Consider the following 27329-nt stretch of genomic DNA (forward strand, 5'->3'; position numbering starts at 1 on the left):
TACTCTCCAAAATTGGTGTATAAAATCTGAGAGGATTTATTTTTCCTGAGCTTTTTGGTTCTTCAGAGTTTTTTGAGAAGCAATCCACTCATCAGAAAGGGAAGCTGAATTTGGCTGTGTTTTCAAAGGTACACGTTTAAAGTTAGCTGTGCAAATTCTGCAGGCATTTTACAGAGAAAACTCTGCAAAAGCGAAGAACCTTTTTTCACTTGCCAGATATTATCAAGCCTATGAACACATGGAAACATTCTACTTAATCTGTAGCATATTGAACCTCTGTATACAGAACTGTATCTAAAGAGTTACTAATTTAATTTTCTGTTTATGGCAAAAAGTTTATTGTGTTAATGTGGTTGGGGTTTAAAAACATGAGTAAATGGATAATTAATAATGCTAAAACTCCTGTGTGGCTTAGCCTGACTGTCAAAGATATAAAAAAGTAAATAAAAATGTGCTTCATGTCAAATTTGTTGTATTTTCAGAAAAAATAGTCTTACATCTTAAAATAGCATTTAGGAAGCAATTAATAAAATATGCCCTTTTAAGAAAATACTTTCGTCATTTCTGACTTTTCTCAGTTCCAAAACACTAATGATATATTAAACCAAACTTGGGTTTTCATCAAAAGGTGATACTGACCAAAAAAAGCATCAGGCCTATAGTGTGTCTATATGTGTTTAAGCTAACATTGAAGGTGAATATACTTATTCTCTTTACATTTAAATATGACTTAGAATAGTTAACATATAAGCCCTCACAAATTAGGGTTGATATTAGCACAGAAAAGCAAGATAGTGCATGTGATTCAAAGATTTGCAGGATTTTACCTTTCATAGTGATACCATTTGTGTTTTCTTCACTGGACAAGCACTGCACTGTGTTGCGTAATTGGGATCGTCTTTTCAGACTTCAGCAGAGCTTGACATTTATTTATCCTTTTAAAACCATAGGATTGGAATTGAAAGAAATCAATGGAACCAACAGATCTTAAAATTTTGTTCACTTCAGGGCTTCAGTGACACCTTTTCTGTTTCTGGAAGGTATTCATTTCCTGCTGCTACTGCCATTAATTTACTATTACTTGACATCTTTGACTTACAAAACTGTGAAAGAATAACGCAGTGGTTATTTTTAACCACTGATCTGCTGACACAGTTAGCTTAATTTAAAGAAGCATTAATAAATGACACAAGGCACAGACATATTGCCTGTGATGAATGCATTTTGAGGCCCAAGGGTCAAAAGACGAACACTATATTAGTTTTACTCAGAAGGGAGCTGCTGGGTGTGAATAAATTATGGAACCCATCTTCTGTCTAGGTGTTGCTAAACCATATCCAAATTCCTTAAAATACTTAAGAGACTAAAAGTTTGCTTTCCAGGTAAACTAGATGGCACCAAGTACTAGTTATTTAGAAGAAAAATGGTTGCAGAAAGTTTATGCCTCTGATGAAGTCCTTAATCCATTGACAATCTAACTGTTGCATTTGGACATGGTACTGTGCTGACTGAATCAGCACAGATTCAGGAACTAAATGCAAACTTCTCCAGCAAATGTACTTAAAACCAAGTCCAGTGGTTAAAAAAAAAAAAAAAAAATTGCCTTCTTCCTTGACTATGAGCAATTATACTTGCTTAAATGAAAAAGTGGGTGAATGGACAAGGCATTTATCATAGGTTTTATCTATAGCACAAACACTAGGAGTAACAAAAACTGAGGAAGTACTGTAATCCGCAAACTCAAGTGGAATTTCAGTGTCTTGTAAGAGCTTCAAGATAATGAACATCCTCCTGAAAAGGAGTACTGTATTCTACTGTTAATATGTTTTTCCTGCCCTATCTGTATGTCGCTATTCTCTGCATTCATAGTGGCAAAGAGCTGGTTGTGGAAGGGAAAAGGTAGAGAGAAAAAAAATGAACATGAATGTGAAGAGGAAAGAGACGCTTTCTTCTGCATCTTAAATAAAGTTTATCAGCTGCTTAATTTAATAATGCATGCAAGCTAACAGGCAAACTGACTGAAAATGGAAAATAGAGTAATGGTTAAAATTCTTTGTTTGTTTGGCACTAATGAAAAATCCGGGGGAAAAAAGATGAAAAATATTTCTCCTAAATGCTTTAAAAATATAGTAATCTTAAATAGGTATTTTAATCATAATGGAGAAAGGAGTGAAATAAAATCATGGGTTTTTAAAATAGGCAGTGTATTGCTTTAATGCTATAATTGAATTCCATATTTAACTGTAATCAAAGAAGAGAAAATAGTATGAAATTGACCTCTGCACAGAAGAACCTCTTTGGAAGCCATGTGGCTCCCTTCTCTACAACCTGCAAAGGACACTTCCTTTATTTCTATTTCACAGCGTGGAGAACTAACAAAATCAATTGCTTTTTGCCTTTTCTGTGAAAGAGCAAATTGACAAGAAATATTACCTGAAATCAAACAAAAGAGCTTCTGCAGGTTTTGGAACGAAACTTCCAAGCCGTCTCTCCTGAATGAATATTTGGATGCATGTGAAATTTTGTTGTGAAGGAATTAGTACAGTTGCTTAATTCTGAACTTTCCGATAGCTATAGATTAACTGAACTTGTAAAAAGAGCTACTGAGAAGCTAAATGCCCACATGTAATGTGTATATTGTGCACTAGTCTAGATCCTGTTCCCCCTTTCCTTGTGTGCAAAGAATTACAGTCTGCTTTAGCACTGGTTATTTTGTGGAGGCCTCTGTGATCCGTGGTATTACTTTAACTGCTCATTTGCACTTACACATTGAGTCATGTGATGGTTTTGTATAAAAACCTACAGAAATACAGGATGTTTTATGTATAAACAAATGAGAGTGGGGAACAAAAAACCCAACACAATTTGAACTGGAAATAGCACATAATAAAATACAACAGGAAGTTACTGAAAGTAAGATGTAAAGCGAAAATAACAATATATTTTCTAAGAGCATTTATTTAACATTGAGAGTTCAGCCTAAAGAAATCTGTGAAATTCTAGTCCTACTTATTATTTCAAGTAAATAAAGGTATGCAGATCATTTGCCGTACAACTTATCCTGGCTGAATAGCACCTATTTTCTATTGACTTCTGTGTTGACTTCTGTCTAGAAAGAATATCCTGCAAGAATTATCTTATCTAGTTAAGGTAGACAGGAGGGTAGTCCAGGTAGTCCAAGTAGTCCAGGTAGTCCAGGTAGAGATCCTTTCAAAATAAGAATCTGCGTTTTGTAGTGGCCATATGTAAGGAACAATCTGAGGGCATGGGATACCAACAGTAAGTTGTACAGATTTGACTCAAGTACGCTTCTTAAATATTTAAAGCTCTGAAAGTCGTAAGTCAATACATATAGTACATTTTGAGCTTATACGGAACGAATACAGCACACACAAAGGTCTGAGTCATGTTACTGTTGTTATTGCCGTATCTTATATTGGTGCTGAAGTGGAGAAGTGTGCTGGAGTTTGCTGTGGTTATTTTTAAGAATAATTTCAGAGCTCTCTGTCTATCAGCAAAAGCCATGATGAAATTTTGTATCTTATGTCAAGTAATCCTTCTTTTTTGTCTTTGTAGATGTTGATGAATGCCAAGCTATCCCTGGAGTCTGCCAAGGAGGAAACTGCATTAATACAGTAGGTTCGTACGAGTGCAAGTGTCCTGCTGGTCACAAACAGAATGAGGCAACTCAAAAATGTGATGGTAAGTGGTATTGTCAGAAAACATACCTAAGAAGTGGCTAAGTACCTTGCTGTTCATATTTTTCATTAGAAGTTTTTTCCTTTCTGACTCATGTGGGTAAGGACAGTGTTTATCCTGTTTCAAAATTCAGAATTATTAAGAGTGCATCTGGGAGCAGCACATAACTGCAACTGATTTATTAGGATTTTGTTTGTTTTCTCAAAAATGTCCAAAATATTCTAGTACAGGTAGGTATTTTCAGCATACTGACTACAATGTGAAAAGCAAATGTGGCAGTTTTGGTAGTGGATGTAAGATATTCCTGCTATGTACAGTTTGTGTTGAAGAGCCTATGTAAGTAAAAAATACATAGGAAATGTCCTTCTTTTTTTAGACGAAAAATCAAATAGACCAAGTTTAGTAAGCATAGTTTAATAAACATAGACCATGTTTATTCAGTAAACATGTTGCTATAATTAAGAGCAGCAATTCTGTAGAGTTTAAAGTAATGTGATAGAAAATTGCTGAGTTTTTTGTGAGTTTGATGAAGACTTCACTGATTTGAGTGAATTTGCCATGCCTTTGAAAGAAATCAGAACTCTCAAACTCATCCCAACCGGTGGATACCTTCACATTCAAGTTACACAGATAAGAGGACTGCTTGTTCAAGGCTTTGGCTTGTGGTTAGGTGGCAATTTAAGTATGTTACCAAATTACATTATACTCAGTATTCAGTTACAAACAAATACATCGTTTGTAGCCAATTCTGGAAGTCATCTCAGAGTTTTCCTTGGTTTTGCCTACAATACAGAATTCACAGAAAAATTAAGTAATACAATTCGTTTGAAAATCACATTTTATAAGTGGAAATGTTGCATCTGGTGTTGTTGCAAGTAATACCGAAGGGTAAGTCGAAAAAATATCCAAAGGTATTTTTCTCTGGTCCTGTCCTCCACCTCCTTCTGTTTTTTTATGTTGACTAGTTTTCAGTTTCTGCTCAGTATACAGTGATACTCCTGTCATGAGTTTTTTTAGGGGAAACTTGGCTATATCTTTTTAAAACCTTCCAAGAAACAGTTTGCAAGAAATAGACCTGCAACCATAGAAATAGAGCTTTTCTTACCACGGTTGAGTAGAAATAGAAGCAGCTTGTGTATGTGACTGTGCGTGTGTATCTACCTAGCTGTATACAAGAGTGTGCTGATCCAGCATATGCACAGAGTTTTAGGGCTCTGCAGGGAGCAATCACGTTCACAGGGAAAGCAGGTCCATTTGAACCATTTTAGAAGTAGGGGAACACCAGGAGCCTTGCTGAGACACTGGGAAAAAGAATCTCTCCATACCTTGAAGACAATAGAACAGAAGAGTTGTAGAGCAATAGAACAGTATGACACCATCTCCACAGCCTTCTGCAGGATTGAGGGTGAAACCAGAAGGCACCAAGTGGAGTGAGGAATGCCACAAAAGAAGATGGCTGAAAGGGAAATTTGTAATCAGAGCCACTTTGGGAGAGTTAAATCCAAGGCATTTCATCTACCCTGTGCTGCATGGCAACCTGTGAGGAACAGGGCTAAGCATAAAGTGGGCAGCACATCCTAGTAAAATCTTTCATTTTTTGTGGGAGACAGAAAGGGAATGTAACCAGAGGCAAGAGCTAGTGGGATTTTTCTTGCCAGGGAGGTGAACAGGAAGGAGTGGCTGGATAGGATACAAGAGATTTGTGGGCCCTTAATGAGGCATCAGCATATAGGACGGAGAATTGTAACTAGAATAAAAGGAAGAGGGCAGGGTGCTTTGTTTTCCCTTCACAAGAGCCCTCCTTTGGGCTTGCCCGTGTTGGAAAAAGTGGAAAGGAGGTAACTGAGACCACGTATCCACCGCTCCTGCTGTTTTTAGAAAAGGACATCATGATTATCAGCTTGTGACCCTTTACTTCGCTTCTTTCTCCTCTCCACCTATGTGGAAACAAGCACAAAGGATGAAGCATCCCTTTCCATTCATTGCTAACTGCAAAAAACACAGCTGCTTTTGGAATTGCCTGCCGCTCGATCACTGGCTCTTAAATTATGACTTCCTTTTTATTTCCTTATTGAGTAGTATTGGTGAGGGGTGTGGGGGTATTAGTAATAGATGAATCAGAACACAAAGTATGAAGATGTATAGTAATAATCCAACACTACTTGCTTTTTTCTGATAATGGACTCTAATAAATTGGAAAGGTAAATCGGCAGATATCATTAACAATTACATGTAACTTAGTTTATGACTAAGTTTATACAACAATGTCTGGCACTACTATCAGATCAGACAGGGTGCTGTACTGATGTGGATATATAACTTGCACACCAGAGCCAACTTGTATCCTACCAGCCAGGAGGAGCACATGCACAGTGAACTTAACAGCTACGTATACCCACCTTAACTCTGGCATATACCTGACATGATTAATTTTGTTGGTATCTTAATGCTATCATTAGCTTCTAAGCAAGGTACTTCTGCAATGGTTACACAACATTTAGGAAGTGAATAAGCATCTACTGTTTGCAATTGTCTTTGCATAACTGGCTATTTATACTATCATTTTGTGTTATGTGGGATATCAAACAATAAGTATAGTTCTAATGATTTTGAAAAATTCTGGCAATACAGTTTATCTTTCAGTAGAATTCAAGCTTAAGTTTACTGAGCATCACCATATAAAGTACACAAAATACAGAAACATTTTCTTGTAATTATGCCATTAAATATAAAAAAACTATCAGGAAAAAAAAATTGCAAATGTTGAATGTTTTCCAAAACGTGACTGTGATGCCTCACTTGAAAGAGTGGATTTGAAAGTGTTAGAACTATAAACAACTCATAATTTCAAAGCTGAAGCAAAACCAGCTGTAGTTGCTAAACAAACATGTAGTGCATTCGATTGTGTAGGCAATGTATAGATTGGAAATGTATGCTTTGTTGTTACTCATCTTGGATTTGTGTGTGTCAGTTGCAAGACATTTCATTGGAAGGCTTTTATTCAAATTGGTATTCTCTGAATTACATCTGTTTATTTTGGCAGGACTCTTTCAGCTTGAGACTGTTTAAAACTTTTTATAGTATTAAATGCAATAATTGCTTTAATTAGAGAGTAACTTACATTTTTTGATGAGTAGTTACTTATTCTTGTTCATTAGAAGTGCACTTGGCTTTTTGATTCTCTCAGTCATGGTGTGTTTATTATTATTCCATGAGACTTGTACAGCAGGAGTAGGGCAATAGTGCTTTTGCCCAAGCTAGCTGTTGAGGTGTTAGTCCTAAAAAAAGGCATTTTTAATGTGATAAATATATCATCAGAGCAAAGACAGCATTTGGATATCTGTTATGATGAACTATTGTCTCAAGTCAATAAATGAAGTTCCTATTCTGTTGATGTCTGTAATCTGCCCGTGGCAGTGCTCATGCCTTACTGCTGTTAACCCTAGAAGAGCTCCATGTGAAGGACACCTGATACCTCCTCTCAGGCAAGGGTGCAGTTAAAATACATTAAATAGATGTTTTCATAGAGATCCAAAAAATGCAGATCATTTTGTATATGTTATGTTTCTGCCTGGCATCTGCACTCCAGCTTTGATGCCAAAAGGAGAACTTATTCAGTGATATGTTTCCTTCCTTCTGAAAACAGTAATTAAAGCATTCTTTGCATTCTACTTCTTTAACCTATCTAAAGCTCTGCTTTGATTGTTAAAAATGTTATTCAACAGTTCTCCCTGGTAGTATCCACAGGAAAAGGTGAATGTATTTTTAACACATACCTGCTTAAAAATCCGTGATGCTGATGGACCGTGCATAATAGAAGTGAAACATCATCTGCAGTCTGAAATATTTGCTGTTATTTCATAGTTCAGTAATCAGTGGTTTTTCATTTCCAGCTTTGTTGGCAGCCTGCTGCAGAACAGGTCATATGCTCTGGCTTTGTTTCTTCTAAGCCCCTGACACTTCTGTCTGTGGCAGAAGTTAGGTACTAATTAGTCCCTGGTCACAGCTTCCCCACTAGCTTCCCTAGTCACATAATTCCTCACAGGGAATTATGCAGATAACAACCCGCAGTGCCCAGTTTGTACCATTATTTCTGGGAAAAAGAACGTAATGAAACTGTTACTTGTCCATTACCCGTGCTTCACAGCCAAGGTGGTAATGCCAAAATTATACCAGTGTAATACCATGCTGACATTATTCCAAGAATGGAGCAGGGAATGAAAGCAAGCCATAGTTTTATTCAGACTTTGTTTTTTTAATAAAGGCTTTGAGAGTTCATAATCTCTCACTATGAGATTTATAGGATAAAACTATAGCCAGTCCTTCAAAATATTACACTTTCAGTTAGTGGGACTTGTCATTTGAGTGAAGTTATATCGTTTATTTATACATGGATTGGGCCATTGGGAAGGGTATAAGGAATTGGTCTCCTATGAGTTAGAACCTGTGTACAGAGAAATTATTTAATAGAAACTGCATTGTTATAAGGAAGTTTTTTATTTAAAATATTATATAGAAGTGATGTAGTATGGAGTATTCTGCTCACTCCTTTCCTTCTTTAAGTATGGAAAACTAGATCAAATATTACTTGCTGGCTACAAATAACAAAATCCAAGTTGGAGTCAGTAACCTGACTCCAGTCAGGGAAGGCTCCAGTGTTCAGAGGCAGAGGCTGGAATCTTACACTAGCTATGAAGACCTTCTTTATTTAACAGCAAGTTTTCTACTTAAGAAGGAGGGATTTGAGATCCCCTGCTATATCCTTTGCCCATAAACATCCAGTTGTATTTTGTGGGTTAGGGTTTTTTCTCTTGTTGTTCCTCCTGGAAACAATAGCTATTGTTGAAACAAGTAGGAATGTTCATGTTGTGCTTTTTGTGCCGTAATGGATTTTGCTAGAACTATGCTAAGCAATAAACTTTGCTTTGCTAGGCTATTTGCTTGCATTATATTCCCATGTTTCTTTAAAAAAAAAAAAAATCAGTAAAAAGGCATATATTTGGCTTATTTGATTTATTTTGAGCCTCAGATTACAGTTTACTGACACTGACCTTTCAGAAATTAAGGGCAATTGTATATCAGTAAAGAGGGTTTAAAGTATTTTCAAAGCACATGAGAACAACTTCCATGTGTAACTGTGTGTGTATGCCCTCATGTGTAGAAATGTAACTAGGTAGTTTAGGCTATTTGGGAAAATATGACCTTTAAAATTAATCCAGCTCAGGGTTCAATGTTACTGATTTTATTTATGAGCTTTTCTATATTCCTGATTTATAGACTTTCCACATTAGTCAGGATGACAACTTCCACTACTGGGCAAGTCATGGAAGGATTCAAGGGATGGGCACATGGGCACAGAGCTGAAAAAATTTAGAAAAGCCCATTACAGGAGTTGTACCAAATTCCAGATATCCGGAGCACTGGTGCAATGTCTTAACTAAGCAAAAGAAAACCCTAAACCGTTCCCTAAACCGTTCTCTTTTTCTGCCTAAAAGTTTTGATCTGCAATATATTGAGTTTTCATTGTCTTTTTAGAGATGAAATTCTCTTCATTTTTAGGATGTTATCTTCCAGAATTAATGGAACTTACATCTATGGGTTGTTCAGAGATGGATTGTATAGGTAGGTAAACTGAGCAGAGAAATAAGCTTTCAGTTGTGCTTGCTGGTTTACATAAGAGGTGGACTACTACTTATTAGTACTTCAAGGATCTAATAAATATGTTCCACTTACTCTTCTCAAATTGAAAATACATCATACTCCTTGACTATATGTAGTTAGCTATGACACCCTTTGCAGTCAAAGGTACCCTAGGAGGTCGGATGCCTCTGATGCTCTTCCAAAAAGATACTTTGCTGTACTGTTGACATCACAGAGCTAGGACTGTATGACACTGGCTAACTCTCCTTTTTTTAAAAAAAATGTGGCACCAAAATGCAAAAAATATTTTAAAAGAAACAGTTCTATTTCTGGTTTTCCTGCTTTAATGTATAATTTCATTACACTGTGTGTTATTCAGATTTGATACTACCAGGTATTACTATAGACTAAAACTATTTTCAGGGAACCCTTTTTCAGAACTCAGCAGTTGAGAGCCCCTTTTCTGGTAATTTTAATTAAGTTATTCATAAAATACTGCTTACTGTAGCAGTAAAAGTCATGAATTCTGGATGACAAGTAGCCAGGCTGGGTTTTTTTGGCAGAAGCTCACCTTTTCATACTCACACCTGCAAAGTTTATGCCACACATTTAAATTGGTTCTCACATTGAGACTGGCTTTCTCAGCTCGTGTGCAACGTTGGAACCGCAGCCATTCACGCTGTGGTTCAGTCTTTTTCACCCGTAAGACAGCATCTCCTCTTACTATCTTTGGAGCGTTTTCCCTGAGACCATTAATTTATGTATTTTGGAGGGGGGGAAGGGAGGAAATTGAGTAACTTTTTCAATCAGCCATCCTAAAAATAGCTCTTCCTGAGGTAAAGTCTCAGAATTTCCAGTCAGAGGTAATAGAGATCTTGTTGAAAGAATTGCACATGCAAGAACCAGGGAGGGGGAAGGAAAGACAGAGATTTAGCTCAAAAACTAGTGACACAAAAAATCCACTGACTTGGTACTGCTCCAGTAAGTAACGAAATTATTCTTCCACAAGGATTCTCTGTGTTAATTGGTTAAAAAAAAGTTTTTCTCTCCGCATGGAGAAAACTGTGCAGTCTTCCTTCCGCTCTGGTGACTGCCCAGATTTCAAGAAGGTACTTCCTCCCTTCTCAGTTCCCTGTCATTCTTGGACAAGAGCCCTAGACAGTGTTAAACTCCTGTGCGTGTAGTCAGGTGAGAAGGATGGTCTACCTCCTGCAGCTTTGCAGGAGTGGCTAACTACTTCCTTCCTATACCTTTCACTTGCCAGCACTTTTTGTAATTAAAATTACTGCCTTTAAAGTAGCAGGTACCTGTGCCAAACAGTGAAAATGAAGGGGAAACTTACAGTTTTCAAGTGCCTGCTGGTTTTAGTAGTCAGATTTTTATAGATTCATTTTTCTTGGTTTTTTTTCCTTATGTATAGTAGCTGCTGTTGTACTTCAAAAAAAAGAAATAAATGCTATGAAGCCTACAAGATTTAAGACCCACTCTCCAAGAGAGTGACTGAATGAAACATATTTTGAAAATGCTATGTAACTAGTTCCTAGCATAGGGATTCTTAAATTTAACTTGCTCAAGTATCACTGGTGGCAGTTGCTACCAGCTTTGTGCCATCCTGTTCATGTGTACATTTGCATCTTCAGACAGTATTTAGATGCTAGTAAATTGTGATCACCATGCTGGTGATATCTTCATCAAAGTTTGGGTGCCTCTGAACTTAAGAATTAGTCTGTGAATTTATTTTTGCATATTTGAATTTATTATTGTATAAATGAATTTATACATTACTACAGTAGTGATGAAAACGGGTAGTGTAGTATTTCCTTGAGATCGAAGGTGGCCTTCAAGGGATAGTAAAATAAGGGAGTTTTCTTGCATGAGCATTCAGGGACTCTGTCATTGGGAAGGTGTCCCTTTCCAGAAAAAGAAAGGTCTTCCTGCAGAGTCCTCATTTTGTCCGATTTTCTTACCTGTCTTTCTGATGTGGTGTTTCAGACTGTGTGTAGTATACAGAAGGCAGTATTCATGTTGAAAAGACTTATGGGTTATAAAAGACCTGTACTGCATGAAAGATCTCAACAAGGCATGCAGCTGGTTCCGGTTCTGTTTTGATTTACACACATGGTTTCATTTCATTGGATTAAATCAGATGGTAAGCAGTTCACCACTTTATATATATATATATTGTCTTTAATATAGTAAATTAATGCAAGATTTCAGAGATTTCCTGGGGAATTATTTGGTTTTGATTTATACCATCATTTGGAATTCTGGAATCTCTGCAGTGGGTAACTATGAAGTCTTAAGTGAAAGCATTATTTCGTAGAAGTGTTTTGATTTAGCGAAAATGATGCTTTCTTTTGTACATACTTGAGCAGATGTCTAAAGTGCAGGGAATAGTTGTCATAATTTTGTAACTATTTTAATGTAAAATTTAAACTTTTTGCATCCTCTGAAACACTTAAATAACCTTATTAAAAAGGCAAAATTTTCACTTCCTCTGGTTCTGCTTCATAGTGTGAAACAAACAACAAAAGCCACAGGATGCTTATGTATATGGACTAGTTAGGAAGTTTGAAGACATGTTACCTGTAAAATAAATTGTCTTTTCTACAATGACACTCCAGGTGACATGTCAGTGGGAGAGGGATTGTTTTATTCATACCTTCACTTTATAAAGAACAGTTTTCACATTCTTAGTGGCCTTGTGGCAAAACTTTATTTTCCTTTCAGTACTTGAATGTCCTCTGTAGATTCATATATAAAGGGAGTTCTTCATTTGTGGACCTTGCCACAGTGGGGAGATACTTTTTTAATATAGTCCCTGTGCATGCTAGATCTTTTTGGCGCTCTTCCTTTTCTTTGAGTTTTCAGTGTGGAGAATGTAGCAAGGGAGGGAGCGAAGTATTCATCACATAAAAGCCTCCTAAGAAATAACACCTGCTAAAGTTTATTTCTCAAGTAGTCATTCATCTCAAGAGAATTTCTAGAGTGACAGGTCCAAGGAAATGATAGGTCTGTGTAAAAGTGCAAGGAACAGTCTGTGGGGTCCCAAGGCTTTCTTACAAGGAATGTGAAGACCTTCACAGTGTCATCACAAGATAATTTCTGTCATACACTCTTTCTGATGCTTCTCCTGCATTATTTGACATGAGACAGCCTGGGTTCAACAGTCTGATTTTTTTGTTTTGAGTTTTGTTTCGCAGTATGAAAGCTAATTTAAATTAATACTGCATCCAGATTTTTTCAAACAAGTTGAGCCAAGTTTTGTACCTATGACTATGTTTGCTATCAAGCCATGCAAAACCTGTAGTATCATATCATTCCAACCGGAAAACATAACTCATCTCAAGCTAGTTAGAAAGTTGGCCTATGTTTTCCCATGTTTTCTCAGAATGTTTTCCCAGGCTTCCCATGTTTTCCCAGGCCTCCCATGTTAAACCTGGGCCACAGTTCACATTCTCTGAAAGCCACTCGAAAAGCTAATGTACAGAGGTCACTTAAAAGCAAAATTAGGTTACTCAAATGACCCTAAAATATTCATACGTCTAAAGATCATCACAGTTGTAGAATGGTTACTTAAAATGGCTCGTTTGTATAAATGGTCATGAAATAGTCTTTACTCTGATGCTGTTCTTCCTGCTTGTGTTTCTTCCATTCCAGCTTGCTCTGGTGTGCTTCACATCTCTAACAATACAGTCAGACTGCTTCCTCCTATGGCTTCTTATTGCCTCAGCTCCTCATTTTGCTTCCAGTTTGTGCTGGGACAGCACGCAGTGCTCTCAGACCTGGTGCCAAGTGCCCTAGCAGGCCCTTGTTATGTACAGCAGCTCATTCGTCAGCTTGATGACATCTCGCTTTATATGTATTTACAAGAAAAATTGTTTTAGTGTTCAGATGAGACCACTGCTTTTAGTTAGCAGAAAGATTTGAATAGATTAAAAATATCTGAAAAAAAGTAGAAATGCAACATTTTTGGTAACATTTGAAGAGCTTGGCCAAAATACTTGCTTACAGCTGAGGTATTAGAAGGCCAGAAAGCAGTCAGATCTGATGAGCAATGTCTCTGTGGTCACAGAACCCCAGAGCTGTCATGGTTGGCTGCTGTACCATCCTCCTTCCTTCAGCTCAAAAGCAAAATATGTATTTTGGTATTGCATTGTAGCTGTTGCGTGCTTCCTAGAGATGGCACTCGCTATATGTAATTTAGAGGAAATCCCAGACTGCTCTCATGTGCTCTGTAACTTGAAGTGGTGCACCCCTTGAATGTATAAGGAAAGCACCCATTAGATGGCAAACAAAATTATTTGCAGTATGCAAACACCTGCAATATGTTATTCAATCTAAGTTGAATAACAACTTCATTTCAGAAGAGCTCTCTTTCCCTCTTTTTAATACAATATGTTCAGGTCCTCTGCTAATTATCCTATGTCCTTTCCTTTTTGGATAGATATTGATGAATGCAGCATCATCCCAGGAATCTGTGAAGGCAGTGAATGCTCTAACACTGTGGGAAGTTTTTTCTGCATCTGCCCACGGGGTTATGTCACATCCGCGGATGGCTCCCACTGTATTGGTAGGTATCCCACCCTGTAGGCTTTTAGATCTCTCATGGTTATTAAGGCAATTTTTACACAGCAGCAGCAGAACTTCTGTCCCAACCATCTAGCACCATCCGCCCCCCGCCCCAGGACCTCACTATATGCTAACTCACTAGTATCTCTGATCCAGCTACTTAAAATTCATAACATCCTCCTCTGGTGATGACTGCCACTGCAGCCATCTTTATGTAGATAGTAGATCCCTCTGTGTTGATTGTATTGTGGCCTGAGAATTCCTGCCGGAGATCTGGATCTTCTTAGGAAAAAAGCAATTAATATCTCTCTGTTGCCTAGGCAGACATAGGGAATGTTAATTATATTTCTTTCTCTAACCTACATCTGATGAAACCAAAAGCTAAGCTCATTTTGGTTCTAAAGGAGCAAACATTTATCCTTACTTGGTATTTCAAGTTCCATCTCACACAGGTTAATTTAACATTTAGAGACCAATATAAGGCACATACATAAACTCAGAAGGCATTAAGTAGTGTGTGCTGAGGTGCCACTAATTTGGCTGGAACAGGTAATAAAACAAACCAAATATTAGATTTCAGTAGATTGCAGCTTTTACGGGACAATTTATTTAAAACCTATTTCTATATTATAAAAAAGATGTGTGCTTATTTTCACACGTGGCAATTTCTTTTATACAGCTGCATGTGTCAAATATATGGTATAAACCATTCTGATGAATTAACTAAAAATGCTGCATACCATGTGTAAAAAACATTAACAATTGCTAATAATAGTGTCTTTTCTAGATCTCATGTGGTTCTTCTTTCAGACATCTCAAAGCACTTTGTTCTCATGTTGGGAAAGGGATGGGAATTCTGAAGGGATTTCTGAATTACAGATAAATGATGTAAGCCAGTAGCAACACAAGACCTACAAGTGATTTCACATGGATAATTTTTTGCACAATGCAGCCAGCTTTTGTTACCCAGGTTCATCTGAGGAGTGCCAAACTTGTAATATGTTGTGGCTAGCCTAAGGAATACTGAGAACCTACTATTTCCAATGATCCAAATTTCTATGGATTTTGGCATGTTTTACAATCTGGTTTCTGAAGTCAGCTCCCAAACCAATTGCACACAAATCACGTGCCCTAGTCCACTAAGGCAGGCCCTTATGTCACAGAGTCTCCTTCCCATAAATGAACATGTGTCTGAAGGTTCTTGTGCTCTCAAATGTTTATAGTATTGGAGTATAATTTGTATACTCTAGAAGTATAATTTCTCCTTTATGTAGGAGAACAGTGAAGAATGTAATCCATATTAATACAAATTATTTTATTCTTCCCAGTTTAAGATAAATATTTGCTTTCAACCAAAATATCAGGATGTGCTCATTTATTGTAATTAGTACCATGTATTTCCAAATTCATTGAGCTTTTCTCCTAGTCAGCATTCAGGAGTGTGACAATAAAAGATCTAGGATGTGTCCTTGAAGGAACTAGGACATAATAAACACTGACATACTTATATAGAGTAGTTTTCACATGGCACTACTAAAAATACTGCTGTACGTTCAACCTTCTGAGCAGAGCAGACTGGATAGCATTTCTTCAGTTAGATACATCTACACCAAGGAAAAATTCATTAAGTGAATTTCCTGATGTTGCAGTTCTTATATGAAATGTCTCGATTTTTGCCATAGTAGGCTTTTTATATATTTGTATCTAGTTTCTATTTGTATTGCTTTGTATCTTTTGTATCATACATATTTCCTGTTAGCTTAAGCAGACTTTAAGACTGTGTTGGATTAATGCAAGACTAGTGTCACTACAAATATGTGATCCTGCAATAAACCAAATATGGAATGCATTGTTGCTGATCACCTCAGATAATTATTGGGTGTGTTTTGAGGTATTTTGGGGTTTGTTTTTGTTTTGGTTTTTTTTTAATACAACTTTTTAAACATTTTAGTCCTTACATGAATTGAATAAAGGAAAGTAATTTTGAGAGTTCATGTTACGATTTTTGGTTTTCTTTTTAAACTAACTTCCAGATCAGAGGGCAAGTACATGTTTCGCCAACATAGTGAATGGCCGCTGTGCACAGGAGCTTCCCGGTAGGTTCACCAAAAGGCAGTGCTGCTGTGAGTCTGGCCGGTGCTGGGCCATCGGGTCTGTTCCAGAGATGTGTCCTGTCAGAGGATCTGGTGAGTGGCTTGTTGGTTGGTTGGTTTGGTTTCTCCTTCTTGCTGTCCATTCTCATTGGGATGGAGGTCACTGGAATATTTTAAACTGCTTTAAAATGTAGGCTAAATGGAAAAAGAAAGTAAGGAATTACATTATTGTTCATTCTTGTGTGTTTGATACTGATGTTACCATCTGTGAACCATTTTTTTCTGGTCCATGATTGTTTGGGACTAGTTTCTTTAACGTCCTTTTGTTGACTTTGGAAATAGTCCTTCGGAAATGGGAAAGATTTTGTGGTCAAGCTCAAAGAGGAAATGACTCTGAGGGTCCATCGTTCATTTTGATTTAAAGGAATAGCTGCTCTCTTGTTCCATTAAATTTTGGGTTACTTTGAACTAGAAATGCATCAGTGTTTCATTTATTCTTTCAACTCTGCTCACAGAGCAATAGTCCACATCCCTAGTGAAACGTATTTTCAGTTTATCTATGTGAAGATCTCTGAGTGACCAGGGAGTTACAGTGCTGCTGGCGACACATCAACAAAAAGGTTTCAACAAATAATTGTAAATTACAGGATTTCCTTTTATTATTTTTAGTGTCCTTCCTTAAATAACACCTGTCACAACCATGGGATCTGCCTGAGATTAGGAGTGGGAGAGGGAACATATAACATCAAAGAACGAGGAGGGTGGTGTTCTGGTTTTTGTAGCATACAAAGATCTGTATCTTCCTTATAAGCTGACTCTGAAGGGTTGATTTACTTCATGCTTCTCTGTGCGTTCCTGTTTAATAGATGAACACCGCAGACTTTGTGTGGATGGTGCTTCTGCTGGAGGTGGTTCCAGAGGTGGTGGGACAGGAGTAAATGGGTTCCTTCCAGGTGGCAATGGCAATGGCTATGGCCCAGGAGGAGCAGGATTCATTCCCATCCCTGGAAGCAATGGTTTCTCCCCAGGTGTAGGCGGAGCAGGGGTAGGGACAGGTGGTCAAAGTCCCACTGGAAATGGCCCAATAATTACAGGGCTAAGTAAGTACTTGCATTGTTGTGACTTGTTGATCTCTTTTTTTTTTATTCCTTCTATTTTTTCCTTTTTTTCTGCTTAGTTCTTAGTCTGGAAATGATACAGTGTTCTTAACACATAAAAATGCCTTTGTATTCAAGCACATTTAAGAGACCTCAGTTGATACATTAGGAAGTTCAGGAGCCCTTTTTTTAACGAGTTCAGATGTAGAGATTTTTTTCTTCCCTTCAGTTACAGAGTCCTTGAGCTTGTGCTGGCCCTGCTGGTCTGTCTTGGTCAGCACTAATAAAACTCCAAATTTCTAAGTGTTTTCAAAAAAACACCAGGGTTTAAAATAAACTGTTCTCTTTCCTTGTTCTTCCAAATGTAAAACTTACCTATTCTGCAGGAACACTGCCTTGATGGAAAGCCCAAGATGAGTAATATTCAGAGGGAAGTCTCATATGTGTAAAGGTGCTTATACCATGTGTAAGCACGTCTCTAGGATGAGAACCATAAAGTTAATAAGGAGTATTAGTACAAGTATTAGTATAAGTACTAGTGCAAGGAGTATTATAAGACAGGTACACCAAAAATAGTAAACATATAGGAATAGACTGCTTCAACTTTCACCCAGATTGTGGTTTATTTATGAGGCCACCGACAGTCTCATCAGGCTATACACATATATGGTAAATCATAATTAAGTCTGTTTGTCTGATGTAATTTTTTGTTTCTGAGAGCTACTTGATTTTGTTAGTTTACTGTCATGTCAACAGATAGTGCTTGGAAAAATACTTGATTTGATGGCTATATTTATGCACCTGATAATGTACTTTCTGAAGCCAAGTATAATCTTCATATTTACTTCTATTTGAAAATATAGAAAGTATTTCTAGTCTATTGAAACAAATAGACTTCTATTTGAAACTAAATTTGAAATTTTAAACTTCTATTTGAAAATATAGTTTGTCTCATGTTCTGTTTTTTTTATTAGCAATACTCAATCAGACAATAGACATCTGTAAGCACCATCCCAACCTTTGTTTAAATGGACGTTGTATACCAACCCTTTCTAGTTACCGGTGTGAGTGCAACATGGGATATAAGCAGGATGCAAATGGGGATTGTAATGGTAAGTGCACATTTCTAAAATCCATTATTCACTTTTAAAATGCTAATATTTTTCCACTTTAAATCTGGTTATTTAAAAAAAAGCATATTCTTTTTCCCCCACATACATACTAATTTTAATGATATTGCTCTTGTGAAAGAGCATGGGAAGACCATGATGTTATTTACACTAGAATAATTTAAAATCTTCATAAGAGTTATCTGTTTCCTTAAAAAGAAAAGAAATCTTTGATCGCAAATATTGGTATTGAGTAGTCCTGTACTTGATGGGTGTTGGACATTTTTGTCTTCACATTCAGTAAAGTAAGTTCGGTTCCATGTTCTCTTTTGTTATGCTCACATAGCTCTGTTTTTGCTACAGGAGTTAGTGTCAAGTTACACTCAAGATAACAAAGGGTAGAATTTATGTTTTACCTACTTGTAAGAATGAATGACAGTTTAAAAGATATAAAATAATTTTTAAAATGCATTAATTAACTTTTGTTTATATTTGCATTTCATACGAAAATATTGAATGCTAACTTTTTATAACGAGCTGAATTTGGGATTCTGCACTTTTATTCAGTTACTGTGGACTTCACACAGTATCAAAGGCTCATTTGGTATTTTGGGAAAAATACAAAATTTGGGGGTTCTTGTGGGGTAGTTGTGTGGAGAAGAATCCTGTATGCAGGATACAGCTTAGCAAATGTATCCTAATAGAAAGGTCTGCTTATATTTCTGATTGAACATCTGCTTACTGATTCTTTTTAAAGACATTTGAGATCTGTGCATGAAAAATATTATACAAGAGCTTATTAGCGATAGGCTTTTGTCACTGAAACTGTGCTTTTAGAATCAATTTCTAGTGTGCCTGTGGATTAGAGGAAAATATAGAAACAAAGGAATGCAGAAAATTGCAGCTATGTGAGTCCTTAAAAAAATCTTCCAATCCAAGCCTATGCAGTTTACAGTATGCAAGTGAGAATAGGACAGGCAGATTTTGACATACATTCAGCAAAGTGGGTATCAACCAGAAGCTGAGCTGGGAACACTGCATCTCTGAGTTGGAAATTCTTCCACCTCCTGCTGAATTGCAAACTGAGTATCAGGACCTGCCTGGCTTGGCACCCTGCCTTCTGGAAAAGTGAAATGTGACAACTGTTGAATAGTGCTTTTCCTTTGATGTCCCTGTTTCTTACCATGTTTAACCTCTTTGTTTTCCTTTCTCAAATCGACTTGATATATGGCACCTGCAAGTTTGTGAGTCCACTTAGGCCATTCTCTTGCACCAGAGAGGGTCAGTTATAGCTACGTTGTTCCTAACAACTGTTTGTACACCCTCTTCTTAAGAAATGTTAGTTAATAGAGATTCTACCACTTCCCCAGGCAGTTGCAGTGCTCCAATAGTCGAACTTCCAGAAAGTTTTCAGAACATCTAATCTAATTTAAACACTATTTTGAAAAAAAATTCAGCTCATTGCTTCTTGTCTTATCCACAGCATATAAGGAAAGCAGTTCAGTACCTCTCTCTTTGCACTTTTGTGTACTTGGAGACCATTACAGTTCCTCTTCCAAGTTGTCCTCTATGATATAGCAAGCCCAACTTTTTCAGCTTTTTTTGTTTGGGTGAGAGTTTTCTGTACCTCTGATCCCTGGCTGGGAGATTCAAGAGGCTTAGTGTCTTGCTGCATCCTTGAGCCTCAGGAGCTGTAAGTGCATTGTAAGTGGGAAGTGGGAGTTTTACTATAAATCTGTTGTGCATGGTTCTTCTTTCTTTACAGTGTATGGAGAGCCCTGGCGCTTTTGTTCCCAGCACTAAATTTTGCATCGCTGAAATCAGTAATATTTTTAACTATGGTGGACCTTGACTTTTGAGGAACTGTCTTGAAATGTGCTGAGCATCTTCTGAAAGCTGGCATATTGAAATAATGTTTCTTGATGAAATCTAGTTCACAACTTGTATTCATATTCTTTGTTACTTGAGGGGCAAGTTGAAAATATCATCTGAAGCACACAGATGTTTGTTACCTATTTGATAACACACAATATATTTATTACATTTTTATTATTTTTGCTTTCTAAGTTCAAATGAAGAAATAAAGATGAATAATGATAAAAATCTGAATATATGGTTGTTACAAAGCTAACAACTGAAAAAAGTGAAAGGCCTTTCTAAGCTGTACTTTTTGAGGCAACCATCCTGTGTTCGAATCATTAAAAAGCAGTGATAAATAATGTCATGGTAGAGCATGATTATGATAAATGCTTGCTCATGCTTATAAAGAGTTACTCTGCATGAAGAAATATACTGAAGGAGCACATTGCTGTAAAAACTGAGCCTGCATTCCATGGAAGGGCACAGTGTCACCTGTCCCTAAAATCATTTCCTAATAAGATAAGACAAATTTGACTCAGCTACTTTGTGCCTCATATCAGCAGATAGCATAAAGGTGGCGTGTGATTAAGTAGCAGTTCACTGTGGCATGTGAGATTTGAATGCTGTTAAACTCACAAAGCCCTTTTTTTAATTCACGAAGCATGGAAAAAAAATGGTGATGCCGAGGTAAAAATTAGTGTGGTTTGATACTATTACAAGCATTTGATTATTAATCAAATGCGTATATTGATAATGTGCCATATGTAAGTTAAGAGTCTAGGAAAAAATGTATTGTGGAAAAATAAAGTCAAACCAAAGCAAATCTTGATGCAGGTGATAAGGTTAACTCCTAAATAAGAGGTAACTCCAGATTAAATACTAGGAATTAATAACACTAGGAAATTTTAGGTAAGTAGATAAACCAAAGGCCTCACCTGAGCTTGAGTGACCTTTTAGACAACTGCTTTTAGTGAACACCAGTTTTAGTAACCACTGGCACAAAAGGAATGGTGCCCTTGGCTCCTTTTTGCCTTCCCAGCCTAAATGACCAGGTATTAATGTACTAATTTCAACTGAGAGTGGCTTTAAGGTTTAGTCCAGAACAGGATTTAAACTCTGTGGTTGAGCCTATTGTGAGATGCTTCATTTGCTCTATCTTTGTGCCCCTTTATACTTAGGTTGCAACAGGTAAAGCTATATGGATTTAATTTAAACTTCTTTACTTTTCAATTCTTATTGAAGAAATTGTGCATGAAAAATGAAGTAGGACAACCATCTGTGGTTTAAAAGGCCCATCAGATTTACGTGTCTGGTGCTGAAGTTGATTGACAGAAAGATACAATGTGTTGTTAACAACTGGCTGGCATTCTGTCCCTTTCTCTTCTGTGGGGTCACCCTGTAAGCCACCAGCCTTGCCGTTCACCTTCCACTCCAGCCTTGTGATAATAGTGAAGTTGTATCTGATTTTCAGTTTGAGGTTAAAGTGCCTGAAAACTGTGAGACTAGATCGATAGGCACATGAAAAAAAAAGTGTTGACCTGTTTAATTCTCTAACACTCAGTTATGTGCCCAGGAAAAAGGTGTATTCACTTAGGGAAGTTAGTCTTGACTTTGTAATGCACATCTCAGCATGAAACAGTAGTCTGAAAACTGAGGCAATTTTGGATGCACTGGGATCAAAACAAAAATTTCAGCTGGTTTAACAAAAGCAGGAGATGCTGTGCCAGCTACAGTAACGTCCTAGATTGAAAGTGAGGGAAAAAAGCCCCAGTAATGGCTTCCAGCAAGTTTAAGTGTCATTTTGCCTATTTTTTTCTGCGTGAAACAAATCAGTCATTACTAATTATTTTGACTCTTCAGTGGTTTGCCTTTTGAGTAGCTTCTTGTATTCAGAAGGCTTTTTATAAGAGAGTATACTTTATGAATATTTATCTTAGATAACGCAGCTTTGTTTCACGGTCATTTTCTAATTGTATTATAAAGAAGTAGCCAGAGTATCTTAAGTGCCACACTGAATCAGTGATTTGTGAATGGCAGTTGCTACAAATCACACAGAAAGTTGTCTTGGAAATGTAGGCAGGAGCTTAACTGCATGGAATTTCTGTGTGTACTGATACATATTAAATGAAATAAAAGGCTTTCTTGAATCCAACTTGGATACTCTTCTCATTACTGAAAGAACAGTCTTGGGGCGTTGGGAACAGTTACATTTCAGTGCATGGGGTAAGGCTAATGGTATTATATACCATTAACACTGCTTCCATACTGCTCTGTCTCTCTGGCTGCCTACTCCCCAAGCAATAAATTAAGAAGCCAGAAATCGTTAGATATTTCTGTATAAAGAAAAGTCTATTTCAAAATTATGCAGTCAAATAAAAAAATAATGGTGTTACATACTGCTCTCTGACCTAAACTTTTATTATGCTGCTCTCTTGATGGAACATGCCTGATGGGTCAAGGACCATAATTGTCCTAAGTGATCTGACACTGAATGGTCAGTCTCTTTCCCCAAACTGATAGACAGCTGTAATATTATTATCTTTCCTTATTTCATTCTGTTTATAAAAACTCTGGATAAAACTGTAGAGACTTTGAAAGTGGCAGCAAGCCTGTAACTGTGCTGTGATGAATTTTAGTTGTGTTGTGAATACAAATCTCCATATTTTAAATTTTGTAATATATCTTCAGACTCATTGCAGTAAGTCTTAAGGGGGTTTTGGAAGTTCCATACTGTGCCTAGTGAAATTCTGGCAAGTGTTACAGATGAAACACTGAAAAGTGGAGATAAGTGTGATGCAAGTGGTGAAAGAGCAATATTTGACACTGAAGAAGGGTCTGCTGGGAGATAGAATAAATGGGTTAAATATCGCCGTCTCAGATGTTTCTTGTTTATACTGCTGGAATATGCATGCTTGCAATGCAAACGCAAAGCCAACAACTCCTTTATATTAACATATATTTGCCATTTCCCTCTTTTATCAAGAGCTCATAAAAATAAGAGCATCTTAAGATGCATATTTTATATGGAAGTCGCCTGATGCACATGTCTTTGGAGGGATTTTCTAAGGTTAAGTCAGCTATTTCGTAGAGGAACACTGCATTCCTGCTGTACAATTTATAAATTAATTTACAGTGAGATCCATTCCTAGCATGAACATATTTTTTTTAACAGATGAAGCAAGTTGAAGCCTATAATAAAGTCATAAATATCATTCTCTGTAGGAAAACTAAACAAAATAGATGAGTGCCATATCTAGTATTTATAAGTTCCCGCTGTCTTTCCCTATACTAAATCAAGATAAATATATGGTAAAGTCATTTGAATTAAGACATTTGATGAAACATGTGAAAATGTGATTTAGAGTTTGACATTTTGTTGGTAGCTGAAGGAATTATCTGCAGTCCTCCTTGACCCCTCATATCAGCTGAGCACTGAGGAAAAAATACCCAATCTAGCACTCATGAGAAAGAGCATCCCAACAGTCAGGCACTGTAGAGAAGCATGTGAGCAGGAAACTACTAGAATTACATAGAAGTCTACTGCAGTATAAAGATACAGTTACTGTTTTCTTCATTGTATTTAGCACTCTGAATTTCTGTTTTCTTTGTCTTGCTTCATTCTTGTGGTTTTACTGGAGTGGTGCTATCAGCTGCTATGCAAATGTGAATGAGCTAAATATGCGTGAGAGGAGGTATTTGATTCTTCCATTTGCTTTGCCTTCATTCATTTAACTGTTTACCCAAAGCAGTCTGATTGTATCTAGGCACCAAGAGTGCTGTTAACCAGCTCATTAAATCAGTGATTTGGGTAAACCCAGATCTCTTTGATATGTGTACTGATGCTATTGGTTTTAACTGTGTATGCATTAACACATTAAATCCTGTGAAATGTATGGTCTTTTTTATAGTTAAATTAGAACAAAACTAACCTTTTGCCATTTTTTAGAATCACGTTATTCATAGCACAACAGTTTCTAGAAGTATGCATTTATTTAACATATAAATGTTCCTATAAGTTTAATTTCTCATTCCATCCCACTATTTCCAGGATGTAATGAGCTAAGTTTTAGAACTAGACCTGATAAAGGGTGAGTACAAATGATCAGCAAAATTACCCTGGGTTTTTCCTGATATTTCTAGTAGTGTACGCTGCAAAATGCATGGGAAAATCATCATTACTAAGAACGGATCAGCAGTGGCTTTACTTAGCCCCAGCTTCCTATGGCAGCTTACAGTCAGATACCAAAAAATCCCCACAAATCAGCATTGGCTTTGTGGTGTTAAAGCCTACCTAAATGAAGAGATGAGTAATTTCAGACCCATAAGTGAAATGGAGGGCATAGCTGGAGGGAAAAAAGTCAAATTAGCAAAGGTGGTTGATGAAGAAAGGGGGATTTCATCAAGGAATCCATTCAGTTTGTAACCTGTGAGTTTAGCTGTAGCAGCTGCTCAGGTCATCCTCTGGTAGCTGCACAAGAGACTGAGCCAGCAGTCCTGCCTGCCAGACCAGAGGGATGCACTTGCTTCGCTCCCGGGATCACAGAGGGCAAGGATCCTGGCAGGGTTTAGAGGAGCATAATGAGGAGGAACGATCACTGTTATTTTAGAGCTGTGAATAGCTGTCTCGGGCCAAAGACACAGCTGATTCATTTGTAACCACTGGGGATCAAATTTGGGAAGAGTTCTTGAAAGGAGTTAAAGTTTTCAGAGTGCTGAGTCAAATGGGAGTTATTTCTGAGCAGTTACCTAAGGTTTAAGGTGGTTAAAGTATGTTTGGTTGCACCCAAATACCGTAAACCTTTGGAAAGGAAAGTAAGGTACATTATAGAGAGGGCTAGATTAAGTCTGGCATTACTCAAATGCAAAGACTGGGGTTGAGAATACAATGGGGCATAAATAATTGAGATGTGGTGCACAGACTGTGGTCTCATTAAGAATCCCTCCTGCTGATGTGTGGCCCCTCCTCAATTTCTACAATAAACCTGTAATATAATGGGGGGGTTTTGGATGCCATGATTTGCTCTGATTTTAAAATGCCAATTTTGATTTGTATTGGTTTCTTCCAAAGAAGAATGAATGGTCATTCAGTTAAATGAAACTATGTCAGATAAAGTGTTGTTCGCTTTCACTAGGCAACTGTCAGGTTCCATGTCTCAAAATCCTCACACATACTTTTTTGTTTGTCTTTCAAGATGTGTATAAATGATGTAGTAGCATTTCACTTCTTAAAAACGTCTGCCTAGTTGGACTAAGAACAGCTCTGTGTTCTTAGGAAAGTAATGATTTTGCACCAAGAACAAGTTTAGTATTTAGCATTTGACTGTTAGTTACTGTCTTTTTCACTTAGAAACTTCTAGACTTGAAAAAAAATGTTGTATACATCATGACGTCACTAATGCTTCTCTGTGCTGCCAACAGATGTTGATGAATGCACATCAAACCCATGCTCTAATGGAGACTGTGTCAACACACCTGGTTCCTATTACTGCAAGTGCCACACAGGTTTCCAGAGAACTCCTACCAAGCAAGCTTGCATTGGTAAGAAAATTTGCTTCACGCCTACTGACATTGCAGATGTTCTGACCTCTTATGTCAAATCCCATTGGAGTTCAAAAAATAGTTAGCAGTGCAACTTCAGTAAATCCCCACAGTTGTTATATTGATTGGAGCTCTAGTTATGGGCTACCATTCCATTTGTTCTGCTGTTGTCTTTTAACGTTTATCCATTATTCTGGAATATCTGTCACTTGGCCAGGGAATTCCCAGCCAGGAGTTCTACCAAAAAATCAAGAAATAGACTATTAGTATGACAGGTATATATTAATGTATGTACAAAGATGAATGTGTGAGTAGGTTTTTAAAAGTATTCATAAAGTAATTGCTGAACATCACAAAATGTAGCATTGCAGCAGTTATTGTACAAGTCTGTAAAATAATATTTTTTGCTATCTCTGATGCAATGAGAATAAATTCTTAACCATCTTCGGAAAATTTTTTCTAAGTAATATTTGTATAACATACCAGTATTTTTCAAAGCAATAATTGTCACTATATACATTTTTATCTTACAGTAATTCTCTGTGTGATTTTTTTTTTTGCCTTAGATATAGATGAGTGCATCCAGAATGGTGTTCTTTGTAAAAATGGCCGGTGTGTAAACACCGATGGAAGTTTCCAGTGTATTTGCAATGCTGGGTTTGAACTGACTACAGATGCAAAAAATTGTGTGGGTAAGAACTCTTCTAAATAATGGGACAGGCATTAGCTTGGTGATTCTAGAAATTGTACTTGATACTACAATTAAGGATCATTAAGGATTACCTTTTTTGAAATAAGGTATGACCTGGGGTGAACTTATAACCCCTGCATTCAAATACTTATTGTACGGAACTGCATGATTTCAAAGAAAATTTGAGGTAATTTTTGGTTTTGAAGCTACATCTCTCCTAAAGAGTCCCAGGTAACTCAGTGCCAGGAATAACATTTTTCTCTAAAGCTTCATAGCAAGCGTTCCATATATCAGTACTGCTGAAGAAATAACTGTTTTTAATTTTGACTATACTGTGTCAAAAAAACCTTCCTAGATAAAAAAGCTCAATTCTGTCAGGTGATTGAAGCTTTTTATCCTTTCATGTAAGAAAGAAAGACACACTCTGTTCTATACACAGTCTGCTGAAACACACAAAGTAACTGATCACAAAGGGAGAAAAATTTGCTGCTTTGTCTATAGAGTGAAAACTCTTCAGATACTTCATCAGAATTTTGAGTAGAATTTAATCTCCAAGTGAAGGAATATGTCACATCAGTCCTGATCGTTTATTTTTACTGCGTCATCTTCTGGAAGGTGAGGAATTATAAGCAGTTTTCTTTGCAATATTTTGCAGACCACGATGAGTGTACCACTACAAACATGTGTTTAAATGGGATGTGCATAAATGAAGATGGGAGTTTTAAATGCATCTGCAAACCAGGATTTGTTCTGGCTCCAAATGGGCGTTACTGTACTGGTATGTAGAACTGAGGGGCAACACATTAAGGCAGTCTTGATTGAAAACAGCTTTTCCGGTCTATTCATTCATGCAAGAATGGCAATCTTGTCACATGGATTTAATATCATACTAATATCTTACTAACTCGTTACAGCAGATTTCTTAAGCTGCCTAGAATAGAAATAGGTCTTTAACTTACAGAAAGAAATAACTGAATTATTTAATAGTATTGTGAAAGTTATGACAGATGATAAAATAGCTTTTGAAAAG

The 27329-nt window shown here is 36.9% G+C and overlaps 1 protein-coding gene across 1 annotated transcript in view; it reads left to right on the plus strand.

Annotated features, from left to right (window-relative positions):
* The window catches only part of FBN2 (fibrillin 2), a 183068-nt gene that overhangs the window by 54486 nt on the left and 101253 nt on the right, over window positions 1-27329 (plus strand). Inside the window, exons 7-14 of the mRNA XM_075488433.1 lie at window positions 3577-3702; window positions 13787-13912; window positions 15945-16097; window positions 16871-17104; window positions 18076-18213; window positions 25489-25608; window positions 26175-26300; window positions 26955-27077. Of these exons, the coding sequence (XP_075344548.1) occupies window positions 3577-3702; window positions 13787-13912; window positions 15945-16097; window positions 16871-17104; window positions 18076-18213; window positions 25489-25608; window positions 26175-26300; window positions 26955-27077 (1146 nt within the window). The remainder of the gene's footprint in view (window positions 1-3576; window positions 3703-13786; window positions 13913-15944; window positions 16098-16870; window positions 17105-18075; window positions 18214-25488; window positions 25609-26174; window positions 26301-26954; window positions 27078-27329) is intronic.

This window comes from Mycteria americana, chromosome Z, assembly GCF_035582795.1.
Source record: "Mycteria americana isolate JAX WOST 10 ecotype Jacksonville Zoo and Gardens chromosome Z, USCA_MyAme_1.0, whole genome shotgun sequence".
Taxonomy (NCBI): Eukaryota; Metazoa; Chordata; class Aves; order Ciconiiformes; family Ciconiidae; genus Mycteria; species Mycteria americana.